This window comes from Rhineura floridana, chromosome 1, assembly GCF_030035675.1.
Source record: "Rhineura floridana isolate rRhiFlo1 chromosome 1, rRhiFlo1.hap2, whole genome shotgun sequence".
Lineage (NCBI taxonomy): Eukaryota > Metazoa > Chordata > Lepidosauria > Squamata > Rhineuridae > Rhineura > Rhineura floridana.
In genome coordinates this window covers 158,140,453-158,158,208 of record NC_084480.1, presented here as the reverse complement: position 1 = coordinate 158,158,208, position 17,756 = coordinate 158,140,453, and the positions used below count along the sequence as shown (strand labels likewise).

General features: G+C 43.1%; 1 protein-coding gene across 1 annotated transcript in view; it reads left to right on the top strand.

The window, feature by feature from the left end:
• C3 (complement C3) overlaps positions 1–17,756 on the top strand; it is a 115,501-nt gene that overhangs the window by 26,892 nt on the left and 70,853 nt on the right. Inside the window, exons 10-20 of the mRNA XM_061639347.1 lie at positions 3,851–3,966; positions 4,135–4,281; positions 5,498–5,710; positions 6,148–6,342; positions 9,649–9,810; positions 9,931–10,060; positions 10,466–10,537; positions 11,901–12,101; positions 13,896–14,007; positions 17,111–17,196; positions 17,324–17,463. Coding sequence (XP_061495331.1) covers positions 3,851–3,966; positions 4,135–4,281; positions 5,498–5,710; positions 6,148–6,342; positions 9,649–9,810; positions 9,931–10,060; positions 10,466–10,537; positions 11,901–12,101; positions 13,896–14,007; positions 17,111–17,196; positions 17,324–17,463 — 1,574 coding nt within the window. The remainder of the gene's footprint in view (positions 1–3,850; positions 3,967–4,134; positions 4,282–5,497; positions 5,711–6,147; positions 6,343–9,648; positions 9,811–9,930; positions 10,061–10,465; positions 10,538–11,900; positions 12,102–13,895; positions 14,008–17,110; positions 17,197–17,323; positions 17,464–17,756) is intronic.

The window sequence follows — 17,756 nt, the reverse complement described above, 5'->3', positions numbered from 1 at the left end:
ACATTATAATGCAGAAATATTTAATGTTTTAAAGGAAAAATCTTCAGCCAGCTTCTGGAAATTATATATATATATATATATATATATATATATATATATATATATATATATATATATATATATATATATATATATTCAAATTTCAAATTTCAAATTTTATTTAATTACAGTCATAGACCCATTCAACTTGTGTACATACTGTGCGTACAAATGCAAATACATGATTAAAATATCAATTATAAAATAAGAGTATCAACAACATTAAACGCATTGCACATGTCTGTTCCGCAGCACCTGTGCTATATATAGGAATTTAGCAACTGCTTCGGTTGTGGATTTATTTTTATCAGACAAGAGATGGAAAACTATCAGTTCTGGATGTTTATTAGAGAGTCCAAAAGTAAGTGGTGAGATAATTTTAGCTCTTAAATCCTTATATAGCTCACATTTGAGAAGAACGTGATCTAGGGTTTCGGGGGTATTAGCATTACAAATACAGTAGCGTTTAGCATAAGGGATGCCTTGAAATCGGCCTGTAAGCAGAGCAGAGGGTAGGCAGTTGAATCTTGCTCTGGAGAACAGGGACCTATATTGTGAAAAGTTTAGCTGTTCTAAATAAGACATATGAGATGGGAAGCCAAAATTCAAACCAAGTTGAAGGGGGGAGCAAGATGTTAATGCCTTAGAAAATAAATACTGCCGGTCAAGGTCTTTAATTTGTTGAGTAATAATTGCTTTGGCTGTTTCAAAGCCCCAGGATGACAGGAGTTCTAAAGACAGGCCTAGGTGATTTAACTTCCCTTCACAGTTTTTAGTCCATGAACTTTTAAATGGATCTTTCCATATAAGGTGTATAAGTCCTGAAGGGCCCCCCGAATAGGCTATCCTGAGCCAGAAATTGAATGCTTGCAGCCATGCTGTACATTCTAAGGAATTAAATCCTGACTCTAGACGGAGGCCGGCTGAAGAGGCGCATCTTGGTAAACCGAAAATGGACAAAAGAAAAGTTGATAATATTGACTCGGTTTTTTTATTATACTGAGTGACCCAAATCGGGATTCCATAGAGGAGCTGTGATATTATTTTAATTTTAAATTTTTTTATAGCAGCAGGGATGAAACATCCGCCTTTTGTATGATAGAACCTAATTAGGGCTTTAGAAGTGTTAAGGGCTGCTTGAGTTACGGCCTGAATATGAGGGGTCCAGGAGAGTGTATTATATGGAGAGGAATCAGGAGACCATGATGAGTTTGTGCTTGCTTTTAGCTTCTAGATGCATTATCTTTGCCACTGCATGTTCAAACCTCTCTATGTAACCATGAAGTCTAGACACATTTCCTTCTTTAAAAAGAAATATGGGGTTCCCAGGATTCCAGCTAGGACCCATGGGCCACACTCCTAAATAGTTTGTAGTGCAAATGTCCTGAGGGTTGTGCTCACTTGTTGCTTCCAGAGTAGCTCTTCCACAAGTCTACCCATCGTGAGCCCAGGCAGTGTTGGGCCTAAAATATTTTACAGTCTCGGGCAAACCTCAAATGATGCCCTCCATCCTGCCATAAGGGTGAACACTTTAAAAAGTCTTGCTGTACCTTTCATACCTGCCATCACTTAATCCCTTTCTAAGGCCGCACTCCTTAATCACACTTATCTGAGAGTAGGCCCCACTGAACTCAATGAGACTTATTCTGAGTATACCTACATTGGATTACTTGTATATAGCACACCCGCTTCTCTCCCCCAAATAACCTGAATGGCATAAGACATTTTGCTGCCAGAGGAAGGACAAGATAGTCCCCCACCCCATACACAAGCTGACCAGACTAGTAACTGAATCTTATTTCAACCCAGCAAATGAGACAGCATCCTCCACTGCACCTGAGGGCAGCAGGCTAGCTTACGGGACACAGGACAAGCCCTGTGGCCCACACAGTTCTGTCCTCCAATACTTTATCTGTGTTCTGCAACCCCCAGCATCTGCCTCCTGAGTCGGCACCTCAGTCTTCCCAATTCTAGGCTGGCCTTGCGAGACATATTTAATTATCTATGAAATAATTTCCAACCACATTTCAGTGCCAGACATGGCACCCAAGGCAGATCACAGTCATAAACAGGACAGCTTTTTAGTGGAGAACAGGGTATAAATGCTCTAAATAAAATAAAAACAAAAAGCAGAGCCAGCTAAACATAAACTCACAGCAACTGTGAGAAAGGTACTTTAATCGACCCAAAGGCTCAATGGGAAAAAAGAGACAACAAAATAGGGCAGTTTGTTCCTGAGAACAAATGTGCATGACCCAAAGCTCCACAAGACTCTGGTGAACATCAGAACATAAGAAAAGCTCTGCTGGACCAGGCCAGTGGCTCATTATATCCCAGCATTCTCACAGTGGCCAGCCAGCTGCGTATAGGAAGCCTACCAGGGCTGGTGCCAGGCATGACTGGGCCCCTGAGCACCAGCCTGCCCCAGGCCCATGGCACCCTAGCTAAACACCTCCCCCATACAGACAGTGCAGGGCTAATAAGCCCACCAGCATGCCCCACCTACCTCTTATGTTGTGTGAATGATGTGCGCACATAGCACCAGAGCTTGGAAAAGTTACTTATTTATTTATTTATTTATTTGTTCCATTTTTAACCGCCCATAGCTAATAGCTCTCTGGGCGGTGTACAAAAAGATTAAAATACAAAATATCATAATAAAAACAGCCGAACAATAATAAACACAAACAGAAACCACAGAAATATAAAAGTAAACACATTAAAATGCCTGGGAGCATAGCCAGCTGGCTGGGGCTGATGGGAGTTGTAGTTCAAAAAAGTAACTTTTCCAAGCTCTGCATAGCACACATGCCTGCCATCAACCAAGATGGAGGCGGGGGCATCAGGCTCTTATGGAACCCTCATCGCTATCTTGCGTGATGGCAGGCATGTACACACAGAGTGCACTGCATTCACACTGACGGGAGGGGTAGGTGGGGCATGCAGGCGGGCTTATTATTGGGGGTGTGTGCCTGGGAGCTCCCTCTATGTAATCCACAGCAGGATGGGGTTGCAGGACCTGCTGCAGATCACAGTTTGGGAGCTCCACCCTCCCACCCTAAGGAGGGGCCCTTCAGGGGCCTCTCTGGGCTGAAGAGGTCCTTGGCCACAGCCCAATCTGGCCACCCTCTGGCTCGGGCCCTGAAGCCCACAAACACACTGAACACTGCATAAAGGAGTTGACCTGTTCTTTGCCAGAGAGGGCACCATCTACCACAATGGGAAAACTTAACTGAATCCCACAATTCATGGAATAATGTGGGGAAGAGTTTTGTCCGTCTCCTTAGAACAAATCCATCAGAAGCTCCCGTGCGTTCACTGTAGGAGTAAGACTGTGTTTTTAACAACTCTGAGGGTGTCTCAGAGACCTGTCACCACCAATTCTTCAAAGATGGACAAGATACTAGAAAAACAGCTTATCCACTATTACTGATCTGTGGCAATGTGCAGCCAAAGGCAGTGTTAGGAATGTGGTACTTTGTTGGTTCACATGAGGCAACATAAACTCCCAACTGTCTTGGCCATTGCTCTGTATAAACTGAAAAGGCAACTTAACAGATTCTTTGGGCTTTGCAATGCAGGATTGTAATGTGCAAGGATACTATGGCCAATACTATGGCAAAGGGATTCTTCAACAGACAAGCAGAAGTGGAAAGTTTCCCTGAGGACAGGTTGTCTGAAAAAATACTTGTGTACTGGAGCCACTTGATTTGGAGCGAATGATGAGAGCCTGGCTTTGAAATAACTCAAGGATGTTTCTCTCCCCCTTAAGCAACTGGTTTTATTTTCATGCCCTCTCTTCTCCCTACAGGCAGTGACATGGTAGTGACTGAGCGAACTGGCATTAGCCTAGTGACATCTCCCTATCAGATCTACTTCACGAAAACCCCTATGTACTTCAAGCCAGGGATGCCCTATGAGCTGATGGTAATGCTCAAGGGACTCTTCTTTCCTCTCCTTGTGCTCTTTTAAATCCAGAATGATGCACATAAATGGCAATCTGCTGATGTTGGAACTGTTTGGGGAAGAATAATTTTGGCTCAGCAGACTGCTACATTTCATGCTGATTAAACTCTTCCTTCTGAATCTCTTCAGGTGTTTGTCACCAACCCTGATGGCTCCCCAGCTGCCAATGTACCTGTGGTGGCAGAGCCCATTCCCGCTGATGCAACTACCCAGAATGATGGGACTGCCAAACTGATCTTGAACACCCCAGCAGACAGGCAAGAGCTCAGAATTACGGTGAGTCACCTGCCTGAGATCATGCTAAGTTCCCTTCAAATGCAAATTGTGGAATTGGTAGCTATTGTATCTTCCAAAGTGACTGGTCATGGAGGTATGAATTTTTAGGGGAAGGTCCACAGCTCAGTGGCAGAGCACACATTTCCATGTTAAAAGGGTAGCAAGCCTGGGAAAGACACCACACTGACACCCTAGTGGAGAGATGTAAGAATTGAGAGTCCTGGGACCAAGAGTTTGATTTAGTTCATAGGTCCATATGGGTATTAAGGTGTTAGAGTCAAACAGAGCCATAAGTACCAGTTTTTGCTCCTTTACTTTAGACCCCTATAAACTATAGCCAGTTTTTTTCTTTTTTTGATGGCAGTTCGCCAATTCCATCTGCTCTGCACCCCGGGCATGCTGCTCAGCCATAGTTTACCCCGCAGATTGTAGTTCACAGGCTACTTAAGATAGCTCTCTCATGAAACTTCAGATGGGTTATGGGTTAAAACAGTCTATAATGTGAATATTCACAGGGCTGAGGAGACCACATTACTTTCCCTTATCTAGAGATCCTGGAGCCACCACTCTTATCCATTTATGCATTGATGGGTAGTGTAGGCATTGATGCCAGAGTGTGGAACTCTATCTGAGCTTGTGTGGTGCCTGATAGCTGGGGATGCAATATATTTATGTCTTTAATATCTTAACTGCAACATCCTATCTTCAAGGAAGGATGTCCTGAAATCCCAGTTACCTGATATAGTCATAATGAAGTGGATTTCTTTCTGGAGATAAAAATGGAAAGGGACTGCCTTCAAGTCGATCCCGACTTATGGGCAACCCTATGAATAGTGTTTTCATGGTAAGAGGTATTCAGAGGGGGGTTACCATTGCCTTCCTCTGAGGCTGAGAGGCAGTGACTGGCCCAAGGTCACCCAGTGAGCTTCATGGCTGTGTGAGGATTCGAACCCTGGTCTCCCAGGTCATAGTCCAACACCTTAACCACTCCACCACACTGGCTCTCTTTGAACAATATAGGGCCACATACATGCTAATAAACGTCACACACACAAAAAACCCTCACAGATCTTCATGGGCCCCAGATTCTGTCCAATCTGTCCCCACTTGGACCTTATACTGTTTCTCTACTCTGCTCCATGTGAATCTCTGCTCATTTCTGAGTGTTGGAATCATATTGCTTTGAGATCTGGTTAATCTTTTCTACTTTCTATAGATAAAAACCAACCATGGGCAACTCTCAAAAGAACGTCAGGCAACTAAGAACATGGTGGCAACAGCCTACCAAACCCAGGGAGGTTCTGGAAATTATCTCCATGTGGCAGTCACAGCTACAGAACTCAAGGCTGGAGACAACTTACCTATCAATTTCAATGTGAAGAGCAACAACCCACAAGTGCTGAATCAGATCCAATATTTCACCTATATAGTAAGTGTTGGGCAGAATGGAAATCCAAGGGCCATGTCTCTGTTCATCAGCGTATATTGAAGTTGTTTGGCGTGGGAGAGAAGGGGAAGTCTTAAGCCATGTGTCTAGTCCTCATGGGAAAGCAGGATTCAAAGATTTTCTGTAACACTGGCCTTCTGGAAATCTTTGGGTTAAGAAAAGCTTCATGTGATTATGGCATTTACGAGAAGCCCACAAGATAAAGAAATACTTCCATGTCACAAGAGGTGAAAAACATTTGTCTTGCACTTATTGTGTGAGTTAGCCCAATTCCATCACATTGTTTAAACCAAGATATGCTTCGTAACCACCCTGGGCTCCTGCTGGGAGGAAGGGCGGGATATAAATCAAATAAATAAATAAAAATAAATAATAAATAACCCCATTCATGTTAAACAGTATATCTTCTTCACCATCAGATCTTAACTAAGGGGAAGGTGTTCAAGGTTGGAAGGCAGCCCAGAGCAGCAGGACAGAATCTGGTGACCATTTCCTTGCCCATCATCCCAGATCTTATCCCTTCATTCCGGATTGTGGCTTACTACCAACTGGGGAACAGTGAGATTGTGGCTGACTCTGTCTGGGTGGACGTAAAGGATACTTGCATGGGAACGGTAGGTCACTGTTCACATGGATTTCCTCTGGGAATGTCAGTGCAAGCCAGCAAAAGTGCATAAACTCGCATTTTTCACTCGCTCACAGTTTTTTTAGAGCATTCAAAGTGAGACTTTCCCCTACAAATTTGTGTCACTTCTGATTAGAAAGTGTAGAACCTGACAATGTCTATGCAAATGTATGAATCTATAAGAACTTATTACCTGACACCAGGGATGAGGAAAACATTCATATTTTAATGCAACCCTAACCCTAATTTGCCTCCTGATGAACTTCATGCTGTGGCCAAACAGATTCTTCCCAGTCCTTGTAAGATGCAACCCATCACTTGCCAGCAGTCCATCTTCCAGGAAGCATAGCCCATGGTCCCAGAATCCAAATCTCTCATGTCGGCACCACCTTCGTAGCCATTCATTCACATGAGTATTTTCCCTTTCTACTCCTCTTCTAAGTACTGGAAGGATGGATGAGAAACCTATCTGGGCCCCAAAGTCCTTGAGTTTCCTTTGCAGAGCTTCAAGGTCTGAAGTGATTTATTAGTAGCTTGGCAGTATCATTCATTCCCATATGGATGATAAGAAAGGGATATCTGTCAGTGGGCTTTATGAGTGAAGGCAACCCTTCCATCACATCTCTAACCTATCTTCAAGGGAGGCAGCATACCTGGCAATTCCATGGATCTTCTTAGAATACTTGGGTTTTAATCCCACGCAGTAGGAAGTCTCCCACTACTACTACTACCCTTTTCTTCTTGTCATGGGGCATGGCTGTCTTCCAGTCTCATCCTCAAGTGCCTGGAAGTGGTTCCTTAGTTCCACCGATGAAGGGTGTCTTCTAGCTCTTCTGCTCCTGTTACTCTTTTCTTCATCTTCTCTTAAATGTGTCAATATGTCCACCCACCATTCCAGGCCCCTCACTTTTTCTTCCAACAGTGCCACCAGCTTGCACTTGTTGCACGTGTACACCATGTTATTCTCAGGCAAGAAAACAAAACATTCCCCAAAGCCTGCTGGGGATTGTGCTTAATAGCCAGAGAATGTACAAAATTCAGATGATATATGCACATTCCCTAAGGCCTGTTGGATATTATGTACACTGATCAGGAAATGTGCACAATTCCCTCCTCATAGAAGGTTAATGAGCACATTCTCTATGAGACTTGGTGAATGTGCACAATGGCCAGTTGTTATGCCCATTACAGCTTACATTCTCCTTAACACAGACACGCAGACACACACGCGCACACACATATATATGTCAACAACAAAACCTTAAGCTTGCCCCAGTAGCAAACTGGCAGCCAATGCTCCTTTTTCAGCAATGGTGTTACATGATCTCAGTAGGTGGTCTAGTTAGCAGCCTAACCCATTTTGCACAAGCTGCAACTTCCAGTTCAACCTTAAAGGCAGCCCCCGCAGCTTGGATTACCAGCATTTGGACGATTGTAGCCATGCCATCTATGCCCAGGAATGGCCACAGCTGGTGCACTAGCTGGTGCACTAGCCAAAGCTGGAAATAGGTGCTCCTACCCACTGCAGCCATGTGGGACTCCAGTGACATTGATGATTCAATGAGCAGCCCCAAACTATGCACCAGTTCCTTAAATCAACCCAAAGATTAATCCTAATGAGAAGGATACGCTGCAGGTAGGTAGTTCCCAGGTCCAGTAATTAGGCACTTCAAAGTGCCTAATTACTGGACCTGGGAACTACCTACCTGCAGGGTATCCTTATTAGGATTCAGCTTCAACTTCAGGATTCAAGTATAATACCTGAGTTACACTAGGAACATGTAGAGGAGCACATTGTCTCTGTTTACCAGGCTGTGCGTTGTAGATTGATCAATATGATCCTTGTTAGCTCAGCTAGGCACTTTCCCTGCTGCAGAAGTGGAGATGCTGGAGGAATCTGTTGTAAAATGACTATCAGTTACTTCCTTTCCATCTGCCCATTCAACCCCATAGACCCTTGCTATGAAAGCTACTTACTTCTCTACAAGATACGTTTTTTCCATGCACAAATTATGTCAATCAATACATAAATTGCTTTGCAAAATAGGTTTTTTACATATTCACTGATGTGTACAGGTGTGTATTTAATTTTCTTGTTTCTGAAGTGTTGTTTGTTCCCTACATGCACTAAAACTGTAATCCGAACCATGTCTACTCAGAAATTAATCCCATTGAATTCAGTGTGAGGTTTACTTCCAGGTAAATGAGGTGAGGATTGTAGCCTTAATCTGTTTACTGTTGTGAATTTTAAAAAATGGATCATTATGCTTCTTTTCACATGGTAAGATATGGTCTCTTTTGTTACCTGTAGATGTTATCTGTGCTCTTCATTTAGGGTTATTTCCAGTGCTACACCAGCAGGATTACCCCTTACTTTCCTCCCCTGCACACACATCCAAATCTACTCTAGAGGGTCGGGGGGGAGGGATGGAGGATACAGTAGGGAAAGAGGAAGCTCCATTGCATGGAAGTCCAGTGCACCAGCAAAACTGAAGCATTGGATATGGCTTGTAGCCTCTTTGTCAAAGTGAGGAGAATAATCTGGATTTGACTGTCCATTTTTGACCATCTTAAATCTATGCTTTCAAAGCAAATTAAAGTTAAAATTCCTTTTCTTTCCCCAGATTTTCTTGCCTTATAATTAAACAGTCCCTCCCTGATGCCAGAGTGAGGGGAACAAGATAGGATGACAAGTTTATACTGAACTGTGAAATCAAGGTAGCAGGACTGGATACAATCCTAACCCAACTTTCCTAGGAGAAAGCCCCGCTGAATTCAATGGAATTTACTTCTGAGTGGACCTGGTTTGGTCTTCAGCCATAGATGGCTATGCGGTGGGCCATTAGTCACTTCATTAACATTGTTTTTAAGGTCACAAGACTTGTCACAAAAAGTCATCTTTGCTGCAAACAACTAATAGGGCTAAATGTAAATGTACTGCCTTCAAGTCGATTCCGACTTATGGCGACCCTATGAATAGAGTTTTCATGAGGCTAAGAGTCAGTGACTGGCTCAAGGTCACCCAGTGAGCTTCATGGCTATGTGGGGATTTGAACCCTGGTCTCCCAGATCGTAGTCCAACACCTTAACCACTACACCACACTGGCTACCCTGTGTAATTTCTTAGCTGTGAAAGGGAACATCAGCGGATGATGAAATTGCGCTCAGATTTGTGCAAAAGAAACCAACTGCTGTGGAATGAAAAATACCAGTTGAATGTGTGAATGAATATTGGAACAGATTAAGGCATGCTCCTACACAGAATTGAACCTCTGTGTTGTCTTTGTTCAAACAGCTGGTTGTGAAAGGAGCCACTGAGGCAGACAATCGAGTTCATGAGCCAGGAACTCAAATGAAAATAAAACTGGAAGGAGATGCAAATGCTCGGGTTGGACTTGTGGCTGTGGACAAAGGAGTCTACGTGCTTAACAAGAAGCACAAACTTACCCAAACTAAGGTGAGACAGAAAATTCCTTGGGATAGGAACCCCAAAAATGTCATCCTCCCTATACAATTTGTAAAGTGCTGAGTATATATATTGATTTTTCCCTATTACTCTCGGTCTGCTCCATGCCAGATATGGGACTCAGTGGAAAAGAGTGACATTGGATGCACAGCCGGCAGTGGTAGGAACAATCTGGGTGTGTTTGAAGATGCTGGACTCGCCTTGGTGACCAGCACTAAGCTTTCTACGCAAGAGAGATCAGGTATTTTCGGAGTGGGTGGCTGTGCCAGTGAGATGGCAAAGGAGTTCTAGTGTGAGAAAAGCCTTTCACCAAACAGCTGAGCCTAGACTGTTTTCTGTCTCAAGCACTGGCATCACGTTGTCAGAAAATTATGCTTCAGGATCCCATGCAGAGGATGCTGGGATGAAGGTTCTTGGACAGCAACTGTCCCAGTATCCCCCACAACATGATATGCAAATACTTGTAATAAAGACTACTATTTCTAAGAAAAAGTAGTTTCAGCACTGCAATCAGCACATAGAAGTGCTGAATTAAGCATGCGTCCCCACCCACTGCTACTTCTCCAAATTGCACCGTCTGTGAGCACCTTTTGCTTAGAAATTGTAACTGTCAGGAGTTCATTACCACATTTGTTTTCTCCCCCAGACCCAAAGTGCCCTCAGCCTGCAACACGCAGACGCCGATCCATACAGCTCATTGAATCTAAGGCAAGCAAAGGTATGTGTTGAGTGACAAAGGCTCCATTGGCCCCAAGAGATCAAAATAATTTGAGGCAGTAATAATGTTGTCAAATTGTGCCCACTCAGCTTTGCTGTTGAGTGCAAATACTGGAAATTGATGCTCTTGCATGGCTCCCTCTGTAGAGGTATTTTTCTGTCCATTTGAGGTGGCTAAAAATTCCTGCTCTTTCAAGGAACAGACTAAAATGGGTTAGTGGTGAAGCACATGCTCAGGATGCAGAAAACATCAGGTTCAATCCCCAGTACCCCCAGTTTACAAAGATCTCAAATAGCAAGGTGGGAAAGTCCTGGAGAGGAGCTGAGAGTCAGAGATGATAATACTGCACATGTGGCCTGACTCAGCAGTGTCATTCTCTCTGATACAAAATCTGCATGGTCTACTGCCTATTGTTTTGAAAGCAAACTGGAAAGCCTCCCCCAAATAGTAGTAGTTTCTGCATATTCAGGGGACTCCCTAGGTATGTAGATGTATATTAGTTTGTACATGAAAATAAAATGCAAGTTGTAACCTTTACTCCTCAAAAATAGCCTAACAAGGATACACACTCAGTGATGTCTAGGATCCATTGAATATTGGGAGCTGCTGAGCCACAGAAAGATGTGGGTGTTTATTGAAAAAAAAAACAGGGTGGTAGAAAAGAAGGGAGAGAAGGGAGTTAGCCTGCTTGAGTCCCTAAACACTTGCAGTATCCTGGATGGGGAAATAGGAGTGCTTCTGTTAGGGACTAGGAATTTATTCAGAGCTTGGAAGATTACTTTTAAAAAGTAATAAATTACAGTTACAGTTACATAGCCCCAAAAAGTAGTAATTACCGTTACAATTGCAATTGCTCTGAAAGTAACTGATTACTTTACTTTTCCTCCAAAGTAATCACTACAATTACATTTCAGTTACTTTAAAAAAAACACCTACAAGGTGCTGGCTGGAAACGTTAAAGTTACAGCTCAAAAGTAATGAAGTTACTCCTCGTTCTATTACCAGCAAAATGTAACGAAGTTACCCATTCGTTACTCAAAAAAGTAGTGAATTACAAGTAACTCGTTAATTCTAACGAGTTACTTCCAAGCTCTGAATTTATTTAATGTTATTTCTTCAAGATATTACAGGTCAGCCAAAGCCCATGATGTAGTTCACAATAAAACAATCTTATAAAAAGGCAAAACTAGCAAAAAGTCAAAACATGTTCATATGTTGCTGGAAGCTGGTCTGTAATGGAGTAGTTCATTCATAGCATTTATCTGTATATCAACTTTCTTCTGTCTCCTGTTATGAGTTGTAGAACAACACTGGTGTGAGGAAGAGACATTATTTGATATTTCATGATGTTTGCATGTTTCAGCGGCCCAATATCAGGATCGGAATCTAAGAAAGTGCTGTGAAGATGGCATGCATGAGAACCCCATGGGCTACAGCTGTGAAAAGCGGGCACAATACATTGTGGGTCAGAATGAGTGCCAGAATGCCTTCCTTGAATGTTGCCGCTTCATCAGAGACATACGGATTGAGAGTGCAAGGGATGAGCAACTGATACTGGCAAGAAGCAAGTAGAGTTCTTGTTGTTTTAAAAAGATAATTTAGAGGTACAATATTGGGGATAATTGGGTAGTATGTCTCTTGGAACACCTAAGGAAGGGCTGCAAATTCCTTTGCAATTTATTGTTTATGTGGGCCCATGGCTGTATGTGGCACTTTACATAAGCAGGGAGATTGGTCGTTGTGAGGAGACTCTCAGGTTTGACAGAAGGGAAGAGAATGTGAGGGGATGAAAAGGAGAAGGGGTTAATAGCTACAAATGCAGTTGCACCTGATCAGCACTATAAAGTCAAAGGCCTCATAGAGAAGTTGAGGGGCTTGACATTGGCACAATGTATGTAATTCACGGAGGTGGAGTTCTGGGCAGAGGAGAGAGAGGAGGGGTTAGAATTTAATATGGTCTTCATATGGTCTATGTGTACAAACTGACTTGGTAGATCTCCTGAGGTGGTAGAATAGACTGTACCATTTTAAGGCCATAAGGCCTTAAAGGTCTTGGGCGGTGATCCCATTTTTGAATATTTCCCCATTACCCTGGAAGTACAAATAAGCGCATCAGGCAGAAAGACTCTAGGCCAAGCAACCCACCCCTTGTTCAGCTAGTATTCTACATCCAAGGATCTTTAAAAAAAACACATAGCTGGAGTATTAAAACATGCAGATACTACCTACATTCTGATGTGATATAGTCCATTCTACTACCCAGGTTTGCCAGGTTCACGGCCTGAGACTGATCCTGTATCTTTAGAAGAGAAAGTCAGCCAAGTGCAGGTGTTCTTGCAACACTGTAATGAGAAAAACCACAAGGTGGAATTCTCCCTTCCCCCTGCACAACATTTAAAGATACAGAAGACCTCTTGGAGGCCGGGCCTGTCAACCAAGAAATCTTCTGTATCTTTCAAAGGTGTGCAGGGGGAAGGGAGGATTCCATCTTGTGTTTTTTTCTCATTACAGCGTTGCAAGAACACCTGCACTTGGCTGACTTTCTCTTCTAAAGATACAGGATCAGTCTCAGGCCATGAACTTGGCAACCCTACTACTACCTCAGGAATCTACTATAGTTCTGCTCCTCCATATGTAGACCATTGGTGTGTAGTGTCATGGGAGAGTTGGGGGGTTGGGGAGAGATATATCTTTTTCTGGATATTGTGTGTTTATTTGGCTGAAAACAATTAAGTTCTTCATTCATTTTAGTGCTGGGCAGAAATATTGCTTGATTTTTGGGTGGGGGAATGAAAGCACCTACTGAAAACTATATTAATTGCTGTGTGTGTGTGTTTCACCTTAAAGGTAAGGTGGCCAAGCATTTTCTTCATTAACATTTTTTAAAAGCCTTGCTGCCACTTTAGGAAGTGGCTTGGCTGCTCCCAGCCACTTATGTTGTGTTCCTGGAACAGAATGCTCTGGGGAAATATGATGTTATGTTGTTCTCAGGGACATACTTCAGGGGCAGAGGAAGATGACTGCCCCCCATTGTGGTTAATGAAAGGAACAGCAGTGCTTCAAGCAGTGTCAGGTAGACAATGGAAAGGGGTAGATGAAGCCAGCCCAGATGTCAGTGGTGGGCAGCTTCCCTTCCTTTCCAGGCCTGTAACATTTGACAACATGAACACCACCAAGGCTATAAGCACCAGCCTGCCAAGTATGGTGAAATGGTGGCATATATTTTTCCCCAGTCTGTATTTTTATTCTCTTCTTAATGAAGACAGTTCCAAAAGTCAAGCTTTGGGTCAGTTTTTGCCAACAATTGAAGAAACATCACCGGTCATCTCAGCTAACTCTGTGTCCCCTGTCTTTCCAGGTGACTTTGAGGATGAGTTCTTATCAGATGAAGAGATCGTCTCCAGGACTGAGTTTCCAGAGAGCTGGTTATGGCAAACAGAACAGCTGACTGCAGCTCCGAACGATCAAGGGTATAAAGCTTTTAGACCTATATTCTCCTTTAGAACTTAGTGTCTGCTCCACAGACTTAGACCGCAATCCTATTCTCACTTCCTGGAAGTAAATCCAATTTAACTCAGGGGGACTTGCTTCTGGATTGTGCTATATAACTTTTCAATAGTTCATGCTTCCTAGGGGCTAAAGATCTTGAACAGCGAATACAATTCCCAGGATTCTTTAGAGAAAGCTATGAGGATTAAGCTGCAATAAGGCTGCTGTAAGTCCATCAGATAGATTCAGTCTACAGTTTGTCAAAGTGAAAGAGCAAAGGTAAAGCAAACATTAATTACACTGCTTTTGAAGCAAACTTGTCTATCCCACAGAATTCAAATGAGAAATCAGTCTTGTCTCTAGTGAGAGTCTTGGTCCAGGCTTCCTTGTCCTAGAAAAAAGGAAAAGGAAAGCTCCAGAGTGGAGCCCAACACGTATTCTTCATCCCCCATGAAAGGAGGGGGACCTTTGTTTTGAGAGTAAAGCAACAATACTTGTAACAAGTAACCTGAACCAGTGGGAGGCGATAGACAGAAAGGTGACCTATTCATCCGTTGCTGATTCCTTCTTTAGAAACCACTTATTGTTTTTCTCAGGGTTTCCTTCCTTTTTCTTTTAGATAGGGTTAGTGTGTGCTAGTGACTATGGGGCTGTCTCAAGTTGTAACTGGTCCAAAGCATTGGGCAGAGCACACCCTCGACTTAGTTTTTGCTCCAGATGGAGGAAGGGGTGGTCTGAAGATAGGGGGGCTGGTTGTCACCCCATTGTCATGGTCAGACCACTTCATGGTGAAGTTTAGACTTACAGCTCAAATCCTCCCCTGCAGGGATGGTGGGCAGATTAAGATGCTTCACCCTCAGAGACTAATGGAATCCACTGGATTCCTGAATGCCCTGGAGGAGTTTCCAGTAGATAGAGCAGGTGGCCCTGTTGAAGCCCTTGTCATGTGTGGAATGAGACATGTTGGGTTCTTAACATGGTTGCCCCTGGGTGCTGTCTCCAGCATTATAGAGCCCGCTTTGCATCTTGGTACACCAGCGAACTAAGGTAAATGAAACAGGCTGGACAATGGCTAGAGCACAAGTGAAAAAAGATGTGTTCTTAGGCTGATTGAGCATGAGTAAAACATCATAACCATGCCTACTGTGTGGCGGTGAGGGCGGCAAAATAGAACCACTTACCTGCCTCCATCACATGCTCAAGTAGCTGTCCAGTGGAGCTTTTCCATATTGTCAGGGATCTGTAAACATCAACTTCAGGAAATGGAGTTTTAGACCCTTCGGAAGCCCACTGTGAATTGTTTGCAAGGCACTTTGAAGGTAAAGTTGCTCACCTTTACAGCAATTTTGATAGTCCATCCACATATATTGCAGTCCCCAGTGAGGTGTTCAGTGCAACGTCTGCTGCAACTTCTTGGAATCAGTTTCAGTTGATGCGGCCTGATGACTTGGACAAGGTGCTTATGATGTGTCCTCTCGACTCTTGCTCTTCTTGGCTTATTATGACTGAGTGGATCCAGGGTGCAGTCAATGCATCTTTATGGGAGGGAGTGGTCCCAGCTGCCCTGAAAGAGGCAGTGAACCAACTGCTCTTGAAAAAAACTATCCTGGACCCATTGCTTTGTGACAGTTATTGCCTGGTCACAAATACCCCCTTTTAAGGGAAGGTGATTGAGAGGTTTGTGGCAGCAATTGCTCATGGATGAAACAGATTACTTTGACCCATTCCAATCTGGGTTCAGGCCTGGTTATGGGACTGAATTTATTTCTAAAGAATTCAGGTCCAAACCTAAACCTTTGATAGACAGCAGCGTTAAAATCCACTGCCTTGTCAGCTTAGAAACTAATTATATGAATTATATATATATGAAATAATTATATATTTCAGCCAGTTCTGCTTCTGATAAATTCAGAATATACTTCATATATCCCTATTCTTGACCTCCGGCTCCTTTTTCCCTCCACTCCATTCTTCACCACCACCATCCATTTTTTAAAACAATTGTTTTCTCCATTCCACCCTGTCTCACTCTCTACCTCCTCCCTCATCACCTCCTACCCACCCACAGAGCATGAGGGAAGAGTGACGCTGCACAGAAGCCCAGTTTGAGGCACATGATTTTCATCCACAAATCAGAGGAGCAGAAGACTTCCCCTGCTTCCCCCCCAAGTAATGCCCAAAAGTAATGCTGGAAACGTTACAATTACTCCACAAAAGTAGTAAAATTAGTCCTAGTTCTATGACTACACAAAAGGGCAGAGGAATGGCAAAGAAATAAAGCCTCTGGACTCCTGCCTACTAGGCTGGGCACCAGGGTTTGGAAAGGGTGGGGTTCTGTTAGGAATGGGGGAGAAATTTGGTTTTAATTTAAAGGCAAATTTATATGTCACACTTCCTGAAACAATATGTGAACTGTCATCCTTTGAAATTCACTCTTCTCTGAATTTTGCACCACAGTTCTCCATGCAATGTGTACAAGATACTTGGTAAAATGTACATACGATGCATATATTTGGAGAAATAACATACAAAAATGGGTTATATTATATTGCCAAAATGTTTATTAGGAGTCACTTGCCCTAAAATGTTGATGGATTTCCATGGTGACTTTTAGAAAAAAGATTCACAGACTGATATGGCCATGTGTAGATCTGAGCAAGAGTGGGAAAATGAGAAAGGCAGGGAAGCCCATCCCTAGCTTCTAGGTGCTGCTTAAAAAAAACCCTGCCCTTTTGCTTACAAGGCTTGCTGTGATGGAACGAAGGTGGCTGAACTCTTAGAGGAAATAGACTGAACAACACAATGTTTTTGAAACAGGTTGATTTAGACTGGAACTGGATGTTATGTTACATGCGCACCTGCTGCTGGAAGCAGCAACCACATATATATAGATCCCTGTAATGCCTCGGACATAGCCTGACCTGTGTTGTGCTTTTCCCTGACCACTTCCAGTCAGTGTGGACGACACTGAGCTAGCTGGACTAATGGTATAAGGCAGCTTCTTGTGGCCTAGTTCCCATCTTAGAATTCCTCCTATAATGGCTGCACTCAGTCATTACATGGCAATTTTCTCTTTGCTCCTAGGATCTCGTCCAAGACGGTGTCTGTTTTCCTGAAGGATTCCATCACTACCTGGGAGGTGCTGGCTGTGAGCATTTCAAACACAAAAGGTGAAGAGCAGCAAGCAGCAGAGGAGGGCTGGAGAGATAACATCAGCCTACACAGTCTACCTTGAGAAACACCTGTCAAGTGCGTTTGATTCTCACCTGCTTTCTTTCCCATTGACCTTCCTTGCAGGGATCTGTGTAGCTGACCCTTATGAGATAACAGTCAGGAAGGACTTCTTCATCGATCTACGGCTACCTTACTCAGTAGTGAGGAATGAACAGGTAGAGATTCGAGCTATCCTCTACAACTACAGGGAGCGAGATATCAGGGTAAGTGGTGAGCTTTGAACAGGGGTCTTTGATTATTATGATTTTATGCTTCATTGTTCATATCCAATTTGTTTTGTTGTGTATTTTTATACTAGAACCTGCTCTGGGATTATTTTTAAATTTTTATTTAATTTATTTAATTTAATTTATATACCGCCCTAAGCCTAAAAGGCTCTCTGGGCGGTGTACATCAGAAAATGAAAAATGGGCTATAAATACTCAAAATAAAGAAGTTCATATTGCTTGTGATATTTGTGGTAGGGCCCATTCAGACGTCCTTTTTATTGTACATT